Source organism: Urocitellus parryii, chromosome 6, assembly GCF_045843805.1.
Source record: "Urocitellus parryii isolate mUroPar1 chromosome 6, mUroPar1.hap1, whole genome shotgun sequence".
Lineage (NCBI taxonomy): Eukaryota > Metazoa > Chordata > Mammalia > Rodentia > Sciuridae > Urocitellus > Urocitellus parryii.
In genome coordinates this window covers 193,847,694-193,870,050 of record NC_135536.1, presented here as the reverse complement: position 1 = coordinate 193,870,050, position 22,357 = coordinate 193,847,694, and the positions used below count along the sequence as shown (strand labels likewise).

Here is a 22,357-nt window from a genome sequence, read left to right as displayed (position 1 = left end):
CTGAGGGAGGGAGCAGGAAAGGTGGGCTAGGGGAGAAGGGGTCGTGACCTGGCCCCTCGGCTGCCCCAGCCCCGCCTTCCTGCCTGTGTCCTGGGCTGCATGGCATAGCTGCACCTGCATTTGTGGGTGCCAAGGGAGTCTCCCCCTTTGGCCAGGCTCTAGTGAGGGGCTGAGAGTTTTTTTTTTTTTTTTGTGGTGCTGGGGATTGAATCCAGGGCCTGGTGCACGCGAGGCAGCGAGTCATTTTTAAGCCCGTGAACTCTGCGTGGTGGCACACTCCAATAATCCTAGTGGCTCTGGAGGCTGAGGCAGGAGGATTGCGAGGACAAAGGCAGCCTCAGCAACTTAGTGAGACCCTGTCTCTAAATTCAAAACAAAACTAGCTGAGATAAAGTGTAGCATGGATGGCTTGTCACTCAGAGGGCGTCTGGGCTCAGCCACCTCTGCAAGGAGGTTGTCTGCAGGTGCCGGGACTGATGCCCCTGCCCTGGGTGGTGGATTCTGTGGGGGCCTCTCCGCACCCCCAGCCCTGGCCCCGCTGAGGTCCCCCTCAAGCTGCCAAGCCATGGTGCCTGAGGAGACACCCCTGACCCTTTTTGCTCACCTCGTGGTCTATGTGCAGCTTGTGGTCTTTCCAGGCCTGCAGGGACTTGTACAGGTCCAGGTCACACTGGACTGTGTCATTCTCTAGGATGTAGCACCTACTCAAGAGAAGGGGTCACGTGTAGCCCTGAGGGGTAGAAGGGGATCAGCCCAGGGGCCCATCTTGCCCCCTCACCCCACCTGTCGGACGCTCACCGATGGGTCACTTTGATGGGGTTAGGAGCTGAGAAGTCAGGAAGGCCTCCAGTGCCACTGAAGCCCCCACTGTCCTTGTCGTCTGGGTCCTCAGGGGCTCCTGGCCAGTGCCGCTTGGTAAGGTTGCGGGGCTGGGGGGCCGCATCCTTCAGGCCTACGTGGTACACCTCGCCATCCACCTCAATGGCCACGGAGCGGATGGAGCGGTTACGGGTATAGCTGGCTTTGTACTCTGTGGGGGTCAAGGGGGTGACTGGATTAAGGAGGCTGGGAAAGACTGGCCAGGCCCCCTGGGCAGCAGGTCCTCCATCAAGATAGGCCTGAGACTGCTGTTGCCTGAGGCTGGCGGGCTCCTGAAGCCTAGCCTGGAAGCAGGTCCTGAGTCCCAAGCCCTAGGGCTAAGAAGGGCCTGACCTGGGGAAACTTCAAGAGCTATGCAGGGACAGACATGGACACCGAGGAGGGGGACGGCCACGGCAAGGAGGGTTAGTTCGCAGCAGGAGGAGTCCTCATTGCTGTCCTGATGAATGTCACCAGCATTATGCCAAGTGGAAGAGGCCAGACACAAAGGTCTCTGTTACTAATCTTTAAAGGCAGAAAGACTATGGGAGAGAGTGTGAGGCAGTGCCTGCTTTGTAGGTGTGCCATTTCCTTTTGGGGTGATGAGTGATGAAAATGTTTTGGAACTTGTTAGAAGTGGTACAACACTGTATAAAAACGCTTCTAAACTGGGGCTGGGGCTCAGAGGCAGAGCGCTGGCCTAGTACATGCGAGGCGCTGGGTTCGAGCCTCAGCACCATATAAAAATAAATGAATAAATAAAATAAGGGTATTGTGTCCAAGTACAACTTAAAAAAATGCTTCTAAACTACAAGAAAGTATAACTTTTTTTTTGTGAAACTTTGAAAAAGGAGGTGGGCGGCAGAGGGTGCTGTGGCGCACACCTATAATCCAAGTGGCTCTGGAGGCTGAGGCAGGAGGATTGCAAATTCAAAGCCGGCCTCAGCAAAAACGAGGTGCTTAGCAAGTGAGACCCTGTCTCTAACAAAATAGGTGTGGCTCAGTGGTCAAGTGCCCCTGAGTTCAATCCCTGGTACCAAAAAAAAAATGTGAAGCCTGCTTGAGTCACTCTTGCCCACCAGCAGTGACCTCGGTGGCCTCCAGGGCAGAGCACTTTTCCGCGAGGTAAAAACCATGGGCAGGTAGGTCGCATCAGACCCTGGACATCTTGGATCTTTCATATGATTTGTTTAAAACAAGTTTGATCAAGTTGCTGACAAAAAAAAAAGTTGTAGTAGTGAAGGTCAGGCAGGAGTCCGCACCTGTAGCTTCTGAAATGGAAAAAGGCCCCCAGTTTGAAGGGTGGAACGGGCAGAGCCTTGGGGGTGGGGCAGCATGTTCTGCCCCCAGCTACAGCCCCAGGGCTCCCTTCTCAAGCCGCCCCTCCTGCCTGGCCTGAAGTGCCTAAGCCCTCTCCAAAAGGTGCACTGTTCTTGAAAAGAAGGGCACGGAACTAGGTATGGCCCAAATGACCACTAGATGGCGACAAAGGCACACAGGCTGGAGTGGACAGAGGTGGCACTGGAGAGCCAGGGAGGAAGGGTTTCTCTTCCCACCTGGCGGCAGCCTCAGGCCTGGCCTGCTGCTCCGCCCTGGGACAGGCTCACCCGTGCCAAAGGATCCACAGGGTCCCTGAGAGCCTAGTCCTCTTCCCCAAGGCCTGGGTCCTCGTCTGGCCCCGGGGCAGCTTTCTCCTTTTGTCCCTGGCGGGACCCTCCCCTAGTGCACAGCGCTGAGCTCGGAGGCCATCCCCGACCTCCTGTGTTCCTTCATCGCACCTGCCTCAGGAGTTAGCTGCTCTGGATCTTTCTCCCGTCTGTCTCCCAGATTTAAGCCCAGGGGTCCCTGAACCACCAGCGTGGCCCTGGACCTGTTGTCGTGAACATGACTTCATTAGAAAATAGCTGCTCCCTGAAATGACAGAGCCGACCAACTGAGATGGGGACAGTAGGCCGTGAGTGACCCTCAGCTCTCTGTAGAGGGTTCCTGTGGGGAAAGACCCTTCCCCAGCACAGAAGCCACACCCTCTGCCCACCTCACCACTTTTGCCGACTTGGTTTCTGGGCCCCAGAGGCACCTTCTTGGTACACAGGGTGGGATGGGACCTCATAAGCCCTCGGCCGGGACCTTTGGCTCAAGTGCTGCGTCACTTCACTTCCAGGCAGCTAGGTTCTCATAGGGTGTCACAGGTTGAGGAGGGCGGCATGGAGCAGTGCTGGCAAATTCTCCAGTACCGTGTGAACTGGCATTGACAGCTGCTAGGGGTTGGGGACTTGACAGTTGTCGTATCCTTGCCCAAAGTCAAAACCATGCTCACCCCCACCCCCAGGCCACACCTCTCTGTGGCTGACCCACCGAGATCTTTCTGACCACAGGACTTCTGTACTTCGCCTTCCCCTTACCTACAGGGCTTGCTCTGTGCTCACTTGAATGTCAGCCGGCCACCCTTTGTGGACCTGCTACCACATTCCACCTGGTCACTCTGCAGCTGCTGGCTCTGCCTGGCCTCCCCATACCATAGCTGCAATCCTGCTGGGCCAGGGCTCCTCAATCTTGGCACTGTCGACTGCTGGGTGGATCGTCCTAGGTGGTTAGGCATATCCCAGGCGCTCCCAACTGTCCCTAGGCATTACCAAGTGTCTCCTGGGGGGACTGGTTGCCTCCAGTTGAGCCTGCTCTACTCTGGCTGCTCAGAGAGGAGAGACAGAGTGTCTTGTTGGCAGACCCTTCAGAGGCGCTGGAGTCCCCACCAGTCAGCCCTGTAGTCTGTCTTTCCCACCCATCAGAAGGGGAGCTCACCCCGTGCTGTTCCCCGGCCCTCGGGTGAGGACTCAGTACACCATGGCTGAGCCAAGTCTCAGCTATTGAGTTGCATTTTTCTTTCCTGCACTAATAGACAGGGCTGGGGGAGCCTAATTGAGCTGTGAGTTCTTGCATTATTCGGGGATTATTGTTGACTGTGTCATGTCCTGAAGCCACTGGATGCTGCGGATGCTGCATAATTGAATCCGGAAGCCAGTCATACTCAGTTGAAAAACAAAATAGCTTAGCAGTTACTCATCGGCTTGTGAGGGTATAGACCTGGAGACTAACTGGGCAGCCTCGAGGCAGGAGAGGTCCGATGGAGACAGCTGTCTGCTGCATGAGGGAGGCGTGCGCTGCGGGGCGGGGTGGGGGGGTCCAGGGAGCCTGGGAGGTGGCTGCTGTGCCTGCCTCTGGACCCACGTCTCTAAGTGGGCTACTGAGCAGTATCCTAGCCTTAAGAAGGGATTTCCGACAACACTGCCATGTGGACAGCCCTTGAGGGCATCGTGTCAAGTGACAAAAAGCCAGTCACAAAAAGGCTAATATCTTATAATTCTACTTCTGTGAGGTCCCCAGACAGTCAGACACACAGAGGAAAGGCAGCAGAAGGGTGGCTGCTGGGGACAGGCACACAGTTTAGTTTTCCAAAAGAAGCAGCCCTGGAGCGGGTTGTGCAAAGTGGGGATGCACTTGACCCTGTTCCAACACGCACTACTGAACACGCCTGTTTAAATGTCTAAGATGGTATTTTGCTACAATTCATAATAAACAGAGCCAAATCTCTAGGCTTTGGCTGTCTCTGGGTCAGGGGGACCAGAGAAGTGGGCTGCAGGGCGACTGCCCCGCGCTGGAGGGGGACAGGGCTAGCCAGCTGACCAGGCCCCGGGAGCCCGAGAGTTGCTTTCAAAGCACGGTTTCCTCCCCCTTGAAGGGCAGGTGGGATCTTCCTCTTGTGTTATGAGGGGGACTGAGCTGCCCTTCACCTGCCCTGGGTTCCCGCCTCATTATTCCCAATACTTATGTCCCAGTGAAGTCACCGCAAACATTGAATTAGCAAAAATGGAACCCTGTCCTGAGGAAGCCCAGGGTCAGGCTCCTGTGAGCCTCTGGGTGGTATCTTCATTAAGTGACCAATTCAGAACCCGGCTGGCGTGTGCGTCGCTGTGAAGACACCTCGTTCCACACGGGCTGCTGGTCCACGGGCAACTCAGGCCCCACGCTACAGCTCCCGCCTGAGGGACGCCCCTCTGACCCCACACTCCCTCCGTGAGATGGGCTTCCTGCTCTTAGCGAGCCCAGCCAGCACCTCAGCATAGAACTCGGACATTTAAACTGCAGTTGCCCCCAACAGCCCCAAATATGAAACGCCTGGCAGTAAAAAGGACACTCCTCTGTCCACCAGGCAGCAGGGAGTGTTTCAGGGGTTCCCAGCCTCGGCTGGGGCCACGGGTCAGGCAACGCAAGACATCCGCATTTCAACAATGACCTTGAAAGTGCCTTGAGGTGGATTTTGGAGCTGCGGGTGCATTTGAGGGCAGTGTGAGTTTGCAGATGTGGACTCTGAATGGTGAGCATCGGCTTCTTAGCCTGTCCTGTGGCTGCCCCTCAGATCCCATCCAGAACACGGTCACTTCCTCTCTGGACACCACGGCCCAGCCCTCTCCACCCTGGCTGCCAACAGTTCTGCCAGGCTCTGCTTCTCTTGCCTCCTGGCAGCCGACTGAAGTGGCAGCTGGAGGGACCCTTGAAAAACACAAATCTGATCTGTCCCCTCTGCCCAGAACCCTCGGGAACAGAGGCTCCGGCCTTCAGTACTGGTGAGGAGCCCCACCTCAGTGCTCTCTACTGCCCTCTGGCCCGGGCTCCCTCTCTGTGCCCGGCTCTTCCTGGCACCTCTCATGCCGTGCAGGGGTCCTGTGGCTGCTCTGCCCACTTGGATGGGCGGCTCATGAGGGGTTTGGCTGTGCCCTGGACTCCTAGCATGACACCTGGCTCAGAGCCAAAGTACTGTTTGCGTGGGGCTCCACAGGACTCTCCGTCCCCTCCCGCCGGGACCCACACTTACTCTTCTTGAAGAGCTTTTTCCTTCGTCCTGCCAGGCTCAGCTTGTAGTCCCTGCTGTCACAGGTGCAGGCCTCGCCGCCCTGCCCGTAGTACTTAGGGACCAGGTTGGAGAGGGCTCTGCCGCTGCCACCAGGCCGCACCGGGCCCTTGCACTTGTGTAGCTTCAGCTTCCCCGAGGCGTCCTCCACACACTGCCATTTCTGCAGACACAGCAGGGCCTCAGGTACAGGGCCTGGGCCACCCGGCTCACCACACGCACCTTTCCCACATGGTCCATCTGTCTTGGGGGGCTCCCTCTCCCTCCCATGTCCAGACGTTCCCAGGTCTCCCCTGCCTCCTGCAGGGCCTGTGCCATGGCTGCAGGTCCCATCACCCCGAGCAAGATGCTGCAGCCTCCACTCCCTGCCTCCCTACTCCTCAGAACCGTGCTCACCTGGCGGCTACAGCTTTCTTTTTAAAGGGCAAGTTGGAGCGCGTCACTCTCCTACTTAAAGTCTCCCCAGAGCCCCTGCCACCTTTCCAGGAAGGTGCCAGCTCCCCACCCTGCATGGTCTGGCAGCTGCCCCTCCCCCATCCGCCCTCCTGTGGTCTGGGCTGCTGTTCCCCAGCTCTTCAGGCTGGAGCAGTTGGAGCATCGCCCCCCTCCAGGCCTCTGCCTGGGGTCAATCCTCTGAGGCTTCAGAGTCCACCTCGGCCTCCTCAGCCTTGAAAAAATCCCAGTTTAGGCTCCCTTGAAATCAGCTGTGTTTGCTCTTTCTGAATACGACTAGTTTCTTAATATTTCTCTTGTGTTTAATTCAAGTTTTTAACCTTAATTTTTTTAAAAAGGCTATTTCCTATGGCTCCTATAAATGGAAACCCGGCCACAAAGAGGACACCATAAAAGTGAACACCGTGAAAAGAAGCTGTTTAGTCCCCTGGCTGCCTGCTGGGACCTTTGTGCAAATGGCCTTGGCAAGGACCCAGGGGTCTCCATTCTTCTGACATGGGTCAGAGCTGTCTGGACAGGGGCTGCCTTTTGCAGGCTCCAGTGCACCACCCGACAGGACTGGGGATCGCAGCACCAGGAGACCACACTTTGGGGGCTGGCCTCGCCGGCCCAGAGGCCCACGCAGGCGCAGGCTGCAGCCCAGGCTGCGGCCGGGCAGGACGGGGCCGGCCTGGCTGCTCACCTGCCCCAGCTGCTCACAGGCCGTCTGGTACTCGGCACGCTGACACAGGTCCTTCACGCGCTGATACTTGGGCAGGAAGTTCTCCTCCTGGGCATCCACCTTGCCGCTTTCCCTCTTGTGCAGCAGTTTCCTGTGGGGGACATGGGCCTGGCTTCAGCTCTGGGTCACCTTTGCCATGGAGGATGTGGGACCCGCTGACCAGAGCTGCTAATTTTTAAAAGACTTAAGAAATTGGAATTATAAGAAACGTCCCAGTTGGCATGAGTTGACCATAAATTAACAAACGCCCTCCTCCCTCCTGGCCCGGCTGTGAGGTGTGGGTGGAGGAGCCTGCTGGTCCCCCTCCCAGCCCCAGCACTCACCCCCTCTCCACCAGGAAGGAGTCCCGCCAGACCCTCATCTTCTTTTTCAAGTGAAACCTGGAAAAAGAACACTCTCCAGCTTCTTACCAGCGGGACCTCCCATGCCCTCCCATTCCCCAGGGCAGGGGAGGTGGCTTGAGGCCAGCCTTGCCACAGTCAGTCCAGACCCCAGGCTGGACAGGGCAAATGGCCCAGCTGGCCCGGACCCTCCTCTGGGCAGAGCCGCTACTTCTCCATGATGGGCTGGTCAGAGTCCCACTCAGCCTGGGATGCACTCACGTTCCAGGAGTCCAGCTCCCCCATGCCAGGAGGACGGCTCTCTAGGGGGCTCTGGACAGCAGGCTAATTACGCTGTCTGGGGTGGGGGTTTCTTTGCTCCACTTGAGATGGGTCTTTTCCATTCCTAGGTGGGTACACTGAGGCCCAGAGACGATGTTTCCCCCGGCAACTTGACCCCTAGGTGTCTTGGCTTGCCAGTGTCCCCGCCCTCCAGGCATGGCCACCTTATATAGCTGCTTTGGCTCCCCTCAGGGCAGCAGAGGACAATGTCCCTCAGGACTGGACCCAGTGGGAGGTCACTGAGGAAGCCCAAGGTGAAATAGAGCCTCCAGGCCAGTAATGTGCTGGTAGTTCCAGGGATGGCCACTAGATGTCGCCCTTGCTCTCCTCTGTCCCTGCCCTGATTCGCCCACCATTGCCATTCCCTTAAGTCTCCCAGGACACCTAGGAACATGTTCTCTGGCACTATCTGTCATTAAGCCACAGAGCACCGCCAGGAGGAGCCTGCATTCCAGGAGTCGCATCCAGACTTGTTGACAAGCCAACTCAACTTCCCTGGGCTTCAAATTCCCAGAGGGTATGATGGGGATGCCGCCTCGCTGGGTAACTGGAGGACCAAAATGATATAATCCCCTGCAGAGAACTTAGAGGAGGCCTGGTAGGCAACAGTCCCTCAATTAGAGCTAACTCTTGTGATGTTTAATTTGTTTAACTTTAGTTCTGGGAGGGTCCTGAGCTCCAGATGGGAAGATAGGATCCTGGAGAGGGATATCCTTCTGTCCCTTAGCAGGTCAGTGGCCAGCCATGGAGGGACCCTGGCTCCTGACTCTTGGGAGATGCCCCCAGCCCATGTGATTGGGCCCTGAGCCCATACAGGCTGGGGAGCCCAGCACCCCTTCCCCTCCTCACCGATTTACTGGCCGCTCTGTGTCCAGCAACTTGAGGATGGACTTCCCATCCATGTCCGTGGGGATGTCCAGGCCAGCGATATCCAGGATGGTGGGGGCCAGGTCAATGTTGAGGACAATGTGAGGGTTCCTGGGGGAAAGGGAGAGTGGGGACTCACCACTGGTCACTGGTACCTGCCTCACTTGGGACAGGGGCGGGGGGGGGGTGTTTGAGGCATTTGTGCTGCTGTAACCCCAGCATCTCCCCAGATTCAGTGCCCCCCATTTCCCTTCAGAGCCTCCTGATGCAGCAGAGCGCTGTGGGCTGGCAGCCCGCCTCCCTCAGGAATGCCTCTTGCCCCTCCCCTCTCACTTTAGGAGCCACCCCAAAGCCGGGGTCCTGCCCTGGGCCTCCAGGCAGAGGCCGAGCCAACCCCACCTTACCAACCCCACCTCCGAGCCGAGCCGAGTCCTTGCTGTTCCCCTCTAGAACCTTCTTCCTCCCCGCCCCTCACCCTGTAGGTCTTGGCTCAACTATTACTAAGGAGGCCTGTGACAGACCCCAACTGCCCCCAGGGCACAACCCTGGGCTCCATCTTAGCCACTGGCCACTTGAGTGTGGCCCAGTCTGGACTTGCTGCTAACCAGCGGTGGGACCGGGCTGTCACCCTGGTGGTTAGGTGCGGGTCTTCAACTCTGTCTAGCCATCTTGCTCCGTCTCCCATCTTGCTCGCCCCATGCTTGCTTTGAAGAAGCAAAGATGTCATAATTCTGCCCCAGCGAGGACCCCTGGGCACAGCCAGGGTGGCAGGCTATGTGGGCCGCGTCCTCCACACTGAACTCGTCCAACCCCACGAGCCCAATCAGAGGCCCTGCCAGGAAGCGGGGCCCAGACGTCTGTCTGCAGCGTGGCGGGCAGGACACGTGCTGCTTCGGGCAGCTGTGCAGGTGGCCCCTGTTCCGAGCACAGAGGCCCGGTGTGAGCTCCTTCCCAGAGGCCCACTGAGATCTAATCCCCATGCGCCCCATTTCTCCGTCCTGATTCCACCATGGTGTTCCTGCCTGGGGACAAGTGGCTTCAGGGCTGTGCCTGGCACAGGGCCAGCTCCTGCTGAGTGAACGGAGGATGCCTTCTCCCTCCCACCTGGTTCTCCGAGGATGGGAGGTGGTCTGGGGCCTGGGGCTTCAGTCATCTTTGCCCCTTCTCTTCCCCGGGCCCATGCTGGGTGAGTACTGGACAGGTCACCAAGTGTGTCCGGGGTCTGGTGGTGAGGCCGGGGAAATGGCTGAAGCCACAGGAGGTGGGCCTGAAGCCACAGGAGGTGGGCCTGAAGGCTGGGGACGGAGCTGGAGACAGCTGTGGTCACAGGTGGTAGATATGCCAGCCACCAGGAGCTGGACGGGGTTGAGCCGTCCATGCCACCAGGGGTGCGGCTCTGGCTTTGGCCGAGTGGCTGTAAGCTCTGAGCTAATCCTGGAGGCCCCGGGACCTGGGGCCGTGGGCTGATGCACTTACAGGGAGCCGGCTTCCACGTTGGGGCCTCTCACGTAGAACGGGACCCTGATATCAAACTCGTACGGCATGGACTTCCCCTTGACCAGGCCGAACTGGCCGATGTGGTAGCCGTGGTCAGCGGTGTACAGGATGTAGGTGTTGTCCAGCTCGCCCGTCTCCACGAGCATGTTGTAGATCTGCGACACGGGATGGGAGCTGAGGCGTGGGGCCCTGTGCCTGGCTGCCCCGGCCCAGGGTGACAAGGTGCTGGAGATCCCAGGCTCCTTTCCTCTCCTGCTTCAGGTCACCTAAGCCAGGCCCCTGGGACTGTCCCATTGATAACTGCAGCCCCACCCCCTGGTCCTCCAGCACGCCCCACTCTGTCTCTTCCTTAACTTGGGCCTGCTGACCCCCTGTATGCTCTGGCCGCTTACTGGGGCAGAGACGGACATTTGTCCCCTACCTGCTGTATCTCGTGAACCCTGACCTGCAACATGTGCTCCTGAATGAATGAATGAGTGGGAGGGGCCGGACGTGGCCCACGGCAGGGTCTGGGACAGTGCTGTCCAGCCCGGGCTGTGGTGACGGCAGCCACAGGCCTGAGCGGTCCCCGGTGATGTGGCTGCTTGCTGACAGGGCTGAGCACACTGACGGTGGCCGTGTGACCGGGGAACTTACATTTGATTGTATTTAACTTAAAGAGCCACAGATAAACAAAATGTGAGACACACAGCCTGAGATTCAGCAAGAAAAACAAACCCAAAAACCAATGAATTCTAACAGGCCAGACCCCAGCGCCTCGCAGACCCGAAGTGAAGAAGCCAGGCACGCAAGCCCAGGGACAGTGACTCCGTTTACACGAGTGTCCAGAACACCAAGGCCACAGAGATAGGGCTTGGCGGGCGCTGGGGGTGGTGGTAGGGGCTGGGGGGAGATGGCAGAGGGTCACAATGGGGTTTCTTCTTGGAGTGGTGCAAATGTCCTAAACCACTGAATTCTACCCTTTAGTTGGGTGAACTGAATGGCGTGTGAGTTACATCTCAAAGCTGGTAAAAATGCAGTGAAGGAAAAACAAAACAAAAAATAAAGAAAGAAGAAGAAGAAAGAGAAAAGTAGCCCCAGAGCCCAGAGCCCAGAGCCCAGGTTCAAGTCTCAGGAAGGCGGAGCTGGCGTCTGGGCGGCTCCAAGCCCTCTTCCTAGTCTAGGCAGTGCCTCGCACCGCACGCACTCTGCCTTTGGCTCCTGGTCCCCTCTGTCTAGTGACCTTCAAGAGAACCCTGAAGGCAGGGAGGCCCAGCCCTGGCCTGGCTGGGGGTCAGGCCACACCTGGCGGGAGGCCTACCGTCTCCATGGAGTCGTCCACAGACATGAGGGTCTGGAGGCGTTTGCGCTGCAGCATGTTGGTGAACTCCATGTGGATGGGCTTCATGGGCCCCGTGTAGCGCATGATCCAGTGCTTGTCTGGGTTGGGTGCGTAGTTGTAGCTCGGCGTGCTGGGGGCAGACAGACAGACAGCGTCAGGCCCCCGGCCCAGGCCCCGTGTGGGGGGCTGCCTGCTCCACTTGGGGGCAAGTGAACACCGGCAGGTCAGGGGCTCTGCTGATCACCGGCCTGGCCTCCTCCGCATGAGAGGGGCGCTCTGGGAGGCCCAGTGTTAAGTCACCTTGAGCCAGAACTGCAAAACACAGGCCCCTTTTGTCTCTCAGGCCAAAGTCTCAACTTGGAGCTAGTTTTTCTTTGCCTCTTGTCTGGTGTTTGCTCCTCTCCTTTTAAAAGAATGAAGAAGTAGCCAGGCACAGTGGCACAGGCCTGTAGGGCCCCTTGGACGGCTGAGACAGGAGGATTCAAGTTTGAGGCCAGTCTCAGCAATTTAGCAAGGCCCTAAGCAACTTACGAGACCCTGTCTTAAAAAACAAATGGGCTGGGGTTGTGGCTCAGTGGTAGAGCGCTCGCCTAGCATGCACAAGGCACTGGGTTCGATCCTCGGCACCACATAAATGTAAAATGAAGATGTTGTGTCCACCTAAATCTAAGAAATAAATATTTTAGGAAAAACAAACAAACAAACAAAAAAATCCAAAGAGGCTCCAGTTCAGAGCTTTTAGCAGATCCCAGCAGATGACTTTGATTGAGTCCTGTTGCTGTGTGTGTGCTGGATTTTTTTAGCCACCTTCAAGGAATGGCAAGTGGCAGTCACTGTGGCAAAGTGGAACTACAAAATCTACAAAAAACAATTTTTTTTTTTTTTGTACCAGGGATTGAACTCAGGGTCACTCAACCACTGAGCCACATCCCCAGCCCTATTTTGTATTTTATTTAGAGACAGGGTCTCACTGAACTGCTTAGGGCCTTGCTTTTGCCGAGTCTGGCTTTGAGCTTGCAATCCTCCTGCCTCAGCCTCCTGAGTTGCTGGGATTACAGGTGTGTGCCACTGTGCCCAGCTACAAAATATTCTTTTGCATTAGATTTTGGTTTAAAAAAATAGGAAACTGATTTAGAAATTAAGTACATACAGTTACATGAGGCTGATACCCAAATGTCCACAGCTGGATACACCACTGACAATTGTCACAATTACTCTTCCAACTGTGGTTCAATCTCCCGTTTACTAAAGAGGAAACAGAGGTTCAGGACCTGCCCTGGCTCCTCCCGAGTGAGTGGGGAGTCCTAGGCCTTCTGCTGTGCGGCCAACTGTGACTACTGATGACAAATGAACAAGTAAATGGTGACCTTCACCGGGCTGTGACCGCAGGCTAGGCACGGTCTGAAGCCACCTTCTGTCATCTCCTTCACACACAGTTCTAGGAGCGGGTGCTGTCTCCATTTTCCATGGGTGACAGATGAGGGCACTGGGCCCCAGGGAGGGAAGCTAACTTGCTGGAAAGCCCAGCAGCTGAATGGCCTCTGCTGCCACCTTGTGACCAAAGCCGCCCTGGCCCTGGGCCTGGAGTCCTCACATCCAGGTGCTGGGGCTGAATCTCCCCTGGGACACTCCTGTGGAGGGTCAGGTGGCAAAGGCACACAGGTCACCTCGGCTCAGGGCCTCCACACCTTCTAGATGGTGACATATTCCACCCCGACCCAGAGCGCCTCCCGTCACCTCAGCTCGGGCTGCCAGAGGGTGTCCTGGTGGGGCACGCCACGGCCAGGAGGTGGAACCCTCCTGGGCCCCCTGACCCCACCCCACCCCAGTCGGAGCTGACACAGGCGGAGAGGACAGCGCGGGAGAGGAGGGCTGCAGGAGCAGGGCGCGCCCTCCGTCCCCCACCTGCCACATCTCAGGGCCATCTCCAAACGGGCTCGGGTAGAGACGCTGCCGCTCAGTGCTCCTGACAGCCATGGAGACGGTTGCTAAGCGCCCAGCGGAGGTCCCCAGCCCCGACCCGCCTGGACCCCGCCGGCTGATCCGCAGCCTCCCGCCGCTAAATCCTCCCTCCCCAGCTTCCTCTGATTGTGAGAAGCTGCTGTCCCCTGTAGCTGGCCTGACCCGTGTAGAACACTTCCAGAACAAGGCCCCCTCCTGGGCTGAGCAGATGAGGGGGGGGGTCCTGGGGTGGGGCCGCAGCAGGCCTCAGAGAGCTGGGCCTGTGGGAAGACCACCCGCAGGCCAAGGGGCCACGCTCCAGGTCGTCCTCAGCCACCACCCCTGAGTCCACAGGGAGCTAGGCTGGAGCCTGCCCTGGAGGGTCTGCAGCGGGGGACTCTTGGGGAGGATTCTGAGGCCAGAGGCTGCAGAGCCAGGCCCCACGTGGGGCCCAGCCGGCTGCTGGCCACCTGAATCAAGCTGGGCTCCACATGGCCCCAGGCGCCTGGAGATGGAAGACCGGAGTGAACCTCACCTCCTCAAGCATCCCAGGAACCTGGTGTCCCCTAAAGAACCCAAAGGACATCCCTTGCCTTTTGGGGGGTGCAGAGAAGGGTGACTTCACCCTCACAACCTCTGCACCCGGCCCCTCGTGCCCTGTGACTGGAGGCCCGACACCTGTCAACCTGGCCACCCCTGGGGTTGGGAAGGGCAGCCCGAGCCCCGCGGGAGGCCACAGCTCAGGAGGAGGCCGAGGGCTGCTGGGTGTGGGTCTGTGTGTCTGGCGTTGGGCGTTTGTAGGTTTGCCTGTTTGTGTGTGTATCTGAGTGTGTCTGCACGCCTGTGCTTTGGTGGCTGTCTGTGCGTCTGTGTACACTGTTTTTGTCAGCGTGTCTGTTTGTGTTTATGTGTTCTTTGTGTGTGTCTGCACGTCTTTGTACGTATTTGTGTGTGTGGTGTCTGCACACGTGTGTGTACTAGCATGCACTGGTGGGTCAGCACGCGTTTCTGTGTCTATGTTTGAACGTGTTGGTGTGTTGTGTGTGGGGTAGGGATGGTGACTGGGGCCCTGGGCTGGTGGAGTGGAGGGGACAGGGACAGAACCCGTACAGCCTGCCCCAGGAACAGGGACGAGGCAGACCTGCAGGGGGGGCTGAGGTGCGGAGACTCAGGTGGAAAGAGCTGCCCCGCGGCCCAGGCAGGACTGTCTCTGGTCCCCCTCCACCCAAGGTTGAACACCCAGCTGCGGGACTTTCTCTTTTTGGTTTTGTTTTGGAAATGATCACACCCCAGAGCCAAAAGAGCCTTCCAAAGGCACCTCTGATGGGGTGTAGGGGGCTCTCTGCTCCAACAGAGGGCGCTGCTCACTCTCAACTTCTGGAATTTTCAACTCAATAAAGGAGCAGGCGACCTGAACCCCTCCCAGCAACCCCGGCCGCCTGGGAGCAGCCAGCACCTCCGCGGCAGCAGGGATGCGTCCCACCTTCTCAATGGGACACAGCTGGCCACAGAAGCCACGGGCAGGCGGGGCTGGGGGACCGGGTCCTGGGTGGATAGGTGTGTGGGAACTGGGCAGCCAGATGTGCAGAGGCCAAGCTCCAGCTGGGGGCGAGCACTGACCGGATCTCAGCTGGTCATCTTCTGTCAACTCCCCTCCCCAAAGACCACAGGGCTCAGCAGGTTACCCGCCGCCCTCCTCCCAGCCTCTGCAGTGCGGTCAGAAGGTGATCACAGCCAGGGACCGAGGAGGACAGTGCGTCTGACTGTAATGAAAATTAAACACCTGGACACTCAGATTCTAAGCCGCCCTGGAATGTCACAGCAAGGACCGCAGAGTACTGCTCCTAAACAGGAGATGGCGGGAGGCAGAGAAGCCAGAGAACTTTCTAGAAAGACATGCCAGTCAGCTGGATGGAGGAGGACTTGGGGGACAGGCAGGGAGATGGGAAGCTTGGGTGGGGCTGGATTTGAACCCTGCTCTGCCATTTAGCAGACAGGTGACCTCAGATCCCCGTTCCCTCGCCTCCCTGTGCCTCGGTTTCCCCATCTCTAAAGTGGGGCGGCAGGCTGCCTCGAGGAAGGCCTGATGATGCCCACTTCCTGGTCTTCACAGCCGTGTCACACAGGTGACCACAGCAGAGTGATGGCGTGTCCCTGGGAGATGACAGAAGGCGGTGGCTTCCTTCACTTGGCCTCTGTCTCTCCGTGACGGTTTTGTCTGGAAAACCATGTTGGGAGGTCGCTCGGCTTCCTCTGAGAGGCCCATGTGGCCAGAACCAGCTCGGTGGGCGCGTCCCAGGTGAGTGCCAGGTAACTACAGCCCCGATGACACCTGGTGGTGACCTCTACCCCGGGAGACCCGGACTTCAGACACACATCTCCCAGGTGCCCGACACACGGACACAGTGAGGTCTCGAGCGTCTGCCGCTCCACCTGCTAAATGTCTCGGTGATTAGTTGTGTGGCGGCGGCAGCAGCAGCAGCACCAGGTCACTGAGTCCCAAGGGACTGGCTGTGACCTAGGTGGGCCCAGGTCTGCCCTCTCAGAAGCGTGTTTTAAATGTAGGAAACAGAACACACAGGAGTGCCCAGGAAACCCGCCCAGCACGTCCCGTCCACAGGCCTGGCGGTGTGACGATGACGGGGATCCGAGTCAAGAACTGCCCTGCTCCCGTCTGTGGCCTCGCTGGCTGGGTTGGGATCCCCCCGTCACCACCCACAAGCAGCGTGTTCCTGGGTTCTTTAGCCAGGACACTTAAAGGGGCAGCTGTGTCATTGCTGCCATACTACTGTCCCCAGAGCCTGGCCCACCCACCTCTGTGCTACCCGGTGGCTCCCGCAGGGGCTGAGGCTTACATGTGCTGGGACGCGTTGGGGAAGAGGCGTGAGTACTGGGGGGCGGAGTCCTCGGGGCCGTGGGGGGCTGCGTGGCTGATGACCATTAGCACCGGCCTGTGTGGGTACATCTTCTTGGACGTGCGGAAGAAGCTCACGCTGTCGTTGGTGATGAGGTCTGTGAGGTAATCCTGGGGACAGACAGGACAACAGGTGAGGGGCAGGCACTGTGCTGAGTGCCCGGCCAGGCACCCTGCTACACATCGGGGACCCAGCAGTGAACAGGACACACTGTCCCTGCCCCGGTCCAGCTGCTGCTGGGGCAGAGAAACAACCGAGAAGCAAAATTCACAGGATGGCTTGAAGCTCAGTGGCCAAAAATAAAGCACAGATGAGGTTAGGGAGCATGGGGGACTGCAATTTGTCATTCCCTGTGACAGATATTAAAAGAATAACAGCTAAGACCATTGAGTACTTGGGATGTGCCAAGAACTCACCTGTGTGTCCTTGTCTTAGCTCATGTAAGTTTTAACATAGTCACAGAAAACAGGTCTGATGGCAATCCTTACTTTTCAGAACAGGAAATTTAGGCACAGAGAAGTTAAGTGAATTGTTCCACGTCACATAGCTGGTAAAGGTGGAAGCCAGGACTCCTGAGCTATGGTTCCTGAGTCTGAAGCCTTAGGACTGTACTGAGGTACATCTCTGTGTCCCTGGAGTGCCCGTGGTGGGGGGCAGAAGCAGAAAAAAGTGTAAATAAAGAACCAGGTAGTTACAAGGTATGACAGTTGAAGGAAATACGGAGATGTAACAAAGGGTGACTGGGAGCTGGGGTGCAGACATGATTTAGCTGGGACAGTGGGGGCCTCTCTGAAGAGGTGGCTTTTCAGGTGAGACAGAGTGACGGAAGGGGCGGGTATGAAGCTCTGGATCGCTGGGTTTCCAACTCTGCTGCCTGCTGGGATCCCTGGGGCTTTACCAATGCCTGAGCTCACCCAGAGATTCCGATGTGATTAGCCTGTGCCTAAGCCCAGGTATCAGAGTTCCCCAGAGGACGCCAGCAGGCAGCCGGGATTGAAAATTACTGATCTAGAGGAAGAGTCCAGGCGGAGGGCAGCAAATACAAAGGCTTGGAGGTGGAGCGGGCATGCCACGTCTTCCAGGCAGAGAAAGGAGGGCAGGGTGGCAACTGGCTCCTAAGAGGGTAAATGTCACAGTCCAAATGCAGAGGTGACACAGGGAGCAGCACAAACAAAGGCCTGCAGAGGTGTCTCCAGAAAACCAGACGGCAGCTTGTCTCCTGGGCAGGAGGTAAGAACGTGGCCAGAGGGGGCTGGGGATGTGGCTCAAGCGGTAGCGTGCTCGCCTGGCATGCGTGCGACCCGGGTTCGATCCTCAGCACCACATACCAACAAAGATGTTGTGTCCGCCGAGAACTAAAAAATAAATATTAAAACTCTCTCTCTCTCTCTCTCTCTCTCTCCCCTCTCTCACTCTCTCTTTAAAAAAAAAAAAAAAAAAAAAAAGAACGTGGCCAGAAGCTGGGGCTTTAAAAGCTCACCCTGGAAGTGGAGACTTAAATTCACACTTAGTCAATCTTAAGCTGCTAGTTCCTCTTGACGACACCGAGTTCTTAAAATGTACCCTGCTTCCTAGAAAGCAGCTCTGCCCAAACTGTCACTTTCAAGAAGGGATCAGAGAAAAAAGGTGAAGGGGCTGTAGGATCCATCCTGAATGGAGGGCACACCACTGTACATACTACGAAGAGTCACGAGCCTGAAATGTGCTCCTACAGGTACTCTCCAGCCCGTCCATAGCAGGCAGGTGGCTGCGGCAACACTGCTCCCAACGCACAAGCACACCGCGGCCACCCACCAACTTCTGCTGCTGTCAACCATGCAACTCCTACAGGGATTCACAAGGCAGATGTGTGGTTCCTGATGTGGAAAGTTGTCCAAGGTCCACTGAAGAGAAAAAGCAAGTGATGGACTCAACTTCGGGAGGATTCCTTTTTAAAAATATGTATTTCCAGGCACAGTGGTGCACGCCCATAATCCCAGGGCTTGGGAGGCTGAGGCTGAGGCTGCATTCAAAGCCAGCCTCAGCAAAAGCAAGGCCCTAAGCAACTCAGTGAGACCCTGTCTCTAAATAAAATACAAAATAGAGCTGGGGAGGTGGCTTGGTGGTCGAGTGCCCCCGAGTTTAATCATCAATATCCCCCCAAATGTATTTATTTTTATTTTTTACATTGGGGCAGGGGATGATCAAGGTGGAGAGGAAAAGCTAAATCACTAATCTCATATTTGTGAACATCAAGGAAAAATCTGGAAGGATGGATATTAAGCTGCTGCCTGAGGATTGGGAAAAGGGGAGAGAAGGGCAGAAAGAAGGCACTTGCTACTTGACATACTTATCCTTGAATGATTTTTGTAGAATAACCTTGAGAGGTAAGAAAAGGCTTCATAAGGGGGCTCGGTGGAACCCGTTGTATAAAATATCACATAAAATCAAAGAGCTCCTGCTGTAGTTGGGAGACAGGAGCTGAAGGTGTTAGAAAAATTCTTAAAGTGACAACAGAATCTGACAGTGGATCTAAAGCCAGTGCAGAGCCACCTGGGGTGAGAGGAGAGCCTGCCCTGACGGGAAGTCAGCAGTGTCCTGGTGGGTGAACTGGGAGTTGGGGGAGGATGTGGCGGGAGCCGCTGGCAACCTGTGGCCAGCGGGATGGGTGGGAGAGGAACACTGCCCTTCCTAATAAAGTCACCTATTAGAACTAGGTGTCTGCTTGGCTGCTGGGAAACAGTTTCTCCCAGTGACCGTCAACCTCCATTCCCAGGATGGGAGGGACATCAGGGTAATGAAACATAAAAAAGAATAAATGAGAGCAGCCAAGACTGACATGGACCCCACGTGGCCGACGCTGCAGCGGGGGCCGTCCTACAGGTCCTGGGTGGGAAACCAGGCTGTGGGAGGGTATGGATGAGGTAATGTCACTTAGATCAAAGTCTAGGACCACACATCACATTCTCCAAAGCTGGCAATAGCTGCACCTGAGATAAAGGATAAAGGTGTGTGGGAAGGAGAAGCACGGAATTCAGAAGCCAGGTGCCTCCAGGAGAGGGGGCAGGCCAGGCCAGGCCGGGGGTGGGATCGCCAAGCAAATCGGGCTCCTCTGGGCCGTGCGACGTCCTGGACTTACACCTGGTGGTGTGTGTGGGGAGATGGCTGTGCCTGCCTCTCAGGGCTGGCACAGGGCTTTAACGTGCTAATAGATGTTAAGCTCTTGCCACGGTGCCCTGCACGCAGCCGGCTCTCGATAAGATCAGTCTGTAATTACAGCTGGCCTGGTGGCTTGGCAGGTCTCCTGCGTGGCTGAGAGCTACTCGTCCTTATCGGTACTCCCCCAAGGCCACTCCTTTGCTAAGTGAAGTCTTCACTTCCCAGATCTCCGACTGCTCCCTGGGACCCTGCAGTGACAGCTGACACACAGCTCCCTCCACGTCCCTCGACTGGGTGGCGGCACCACCCATGCTCCACTGTGGGCGGTGAGTGCGGGGCTGGCCCGGGAGAAGGGCTGCCCCTCTGCCACCGCACCAGAGCCAAGATCAGGTGATGGGGTGGAGGGGTCCGGGCTGGGGTGGGCAGCAGGCAGAGACACGTGGGATACAGGGGACAAACAGGGACTGGCCGCTGACTGGTGGAGGGGTGCGAGAGGGGCAGGCAGCTCCCCAATCCTGTTGGTTTGTGGTCTGGGTGGTTTGGGGAAGGGAGAGATGGGAGCCCAGGAGAAAAAGGAGCGGGAGGAAATGCTTAGTTCAGACAGGGGCACGCTGAGTTGGGTGCCTGGGGCCACGGGGAAGGTTTCAAGGTTCTGAGCTGGGAACAGGCAGGTGGGAGGGTGGGAAGCCCAGCTGGCCACCATCACCCTTCAGGAGGTGGCCCTCTGTCCCCCTAGCAGCCAGAGCCAGCTCCTCGCCACACCTGGGGCAGAACAGCGAGCCGAGGGCCTGACTGCCCTGGCACACCCCACCAGGCCCGTGTGGGCAGGTGCTGTTGAGGGGTTTAGGACTCTACTTCCCCTTTGGAAGTCACAGCTGAGCCAGGGCCAGGGCCAGGGCCCGGCTGGGACACCCCCTCTTGCACACAGTGTGCGAGCCTCCAGGGTCTTCCTGGGGGGCCCTGCAAACTCCACCAACGTAACACAGAGCCTTTGGGGAGGCTGCTGATCGGTGGCTCTGGGTGGAAGCGTGCCTCCCCCAGCAGTCACTCGGCTCCACCGCCCTCTCCCCCAGGAGGAGTCGGCGCCAGGCACTTGCAGGGGTAGGCCAGGGCCGCGCATGCGCGCTGGGGGCCAAGACGGCCACCTCCTGCCTGCGCGCAGCCTGGGCTCCTCGGAGCCGCTGAAGGCGCTGTGTGCTCGCTGAACAAACTGTGTCCCAGGTGCCAGGCTCCCTGTGCACGGCCAGGGATGTAGTGACCGGTGACCCACTTTACAGGTGAGGAAACCGAGGCCACCAAGTTGATAAGCAACGCGCCCAGGTGGTAACGTCTCCGCCCTGCAGGTGCCGTCCCAGTTGCAACTACTAGTGACCCTCTTCAGGCAGCACGGAGTGGCCGCCAGGAAAGGCACGGGCGCGACCGCTCCAGGAAAGCTTTTACGTGGGCGCTAAAATTTTAATTTCATATATTTTTCACGTCATGAAAATTACTCCTTTAAAAATTTATTGTGATTAAAAATAAAACATGAGATCTGCCCTTTAAATTTTTAAGGGTGCAGCGGATCTGGAGAACTTCTTTGCCTGGCAGAACGTGAGCTTCCGTCTGCTGACCAGCGGCTCCAGCCCCGCTCCCAGCCCCGCTCCCAGCCCCGCTCCCAGCCCCGCTCCCAGCTCCGCCTGCTCCTGCAGATCTGGATGCTCTGCAGCGCGGGGAGCCTCAGTGTCTCCTGTCTGGATTATTGCCCTCCTCCAGGCTTATCCGTGGCCCCCAGGATGGGGAACTGAACCCAGAGGCGTTTTACCACTGAGCCACATCCCCATACCAGCGTCACTGTCTAAGCCAGGGGTCTGGGGACTCCCACCCCAGGGCCACACCAGGCCCACTGTCTGTTTTTGTTCAGGAAGTTTCAGGGGACACCACTGTCACAGTTGGCGTATGAAGGGCCACTGTGTTGGAGACAGGGTCCCCAGCCTGTGGTGCCCATGGAGTGCCAAGGCGTAGGGGGCGAGAACTGGTGAAAGAAGTGGGTCTCTGGGGAAGTGTCCTTGAAGGGGACACTGGTGGTGACACACAGGCCCCTCACTCTCTTTGCTTCCTGGATTCCATAGAGTAACAGACCTCCTTTGACACCGGCTGCTACCACGATGTGACCACATGGTCACAGGGTCAGACAACCAGGGCCTGAAACGTGAGCCCAAAGAACCTTCTGTCTTCTGGGTTCTGTCAGGTATTTTGTTACAGTGACAGAGCCGGGGAACACAGCGGCCACGCCGACCCCTTTTACCTCCGCGGTCCTCCCACGGCCGGCTCAGGGCATCCTCAGACAGCGGCTGGTGAGCCCAGAACAGCTAAGAAAGCCCTGACGCCACAATCTGCGCTATTGCATGCGGAGTGCATGCTGCACACCAGGGGCCCCTTGATAGATCCCCAAACACGCTGGTAAAACCACGATGACTTCCCTCCCCCAGCAAAGCCCCTCTGACAAGGGAGACACTACCAAGCGCTGGGGAGGACCCTGGGGCCAGTGAGTGGGCTGCCAGCTGGCCCAGCGTGTCCCAGGGACTGGACCCCTGGAAGGCCATGGAGAGAAATGGTGCGAATGTCCACCAGACATCCAGGTCCGTGTTCACCGCAGCTTGATTCATCAGAGATTCAAACTGGGGACAACCCTAGGACCCCTGGGCCCCCGGAGGGATGGACAGCTGGCCGTCTGCACCGGGGACAGAGAGCACCACTGCGGACACTCTCAGGGTGGCGAGCCTCCCGGCCTCACGCTGGGTACAGAAAACCAGAAGTGGAGGGGGGTGCGCTGTGGGTTCCCTCCCTGCGAGGCTCCAGATCAGGCGGGAGCAGCCCACAGCCTGCAGGTCACGAGGTCACCTCGGGTGTGCAGGCTGGGACTGGAGGGGTCCTGGGGGCCTCTGGGGCTGGGAAGGCCGCTGCCTTGATCTGGGTCGGGCTTACACAGAGGCACGGGGGTGAGAAGCTCCCTGAAGCAGCCGCTCCACACCACGCACTGCGCCAGCTCAACAGACGCGGGACACCGCGTCCGAGGGAGGCCGCGGCGGCCACTCTCAG

The 22,357-nt window shown here is 57.7% G+C and overlaps 1 protein-coding gene across 3 annotated transcripts in view; it reads right to left on the bottom strand.

The window, feature by feature from the left end:
* Sulf2 (sulfatase 2) overlaps positions 1-22,357 on the bottom strand; it is a 78,923-nt gene that overhangs the window by 5,705 nt on the left and 50,861 nt on the right. For all 3 annotated transcript variants that reach the window (XM_077799487.1, XM_026390962.2, XM_026390961.2), the window contains exons 5-13: positions 16,082-16,251; positions 11,265-11,415; positions 9,944-10,119; positions 8,450-8,578; positions 7,262-7,318; positions 6,900-7,029; positions 5,729-5,927; positions 799-1,030; positions 605-701 (exon numbers count right to left, since the gene is read on the bottom strand). In XM_077799487.1, coding sequence (XP_077655613.1) covers positions 605-701; positions 799-1,030; positions 5,729-5,927; positions 6,900-7,029; positions 7,262-7,318; positions 8,450-8,578; positions 9,944-10,119; positions 11,265-11,415; positions 16,082-16,251 — 1,341 coding nt within the window. The remainder of the gene's footprint in view (positions 1-604; positions 702-798; positions 1,031-5,728; positions 5,928-6,899; positions 7,030-7,261; positions 7,319-8,449; positions 8,579-9,943; positions 10,120-11,264; positions 11,416-16,081; positions 16,252-22,357) is intronic.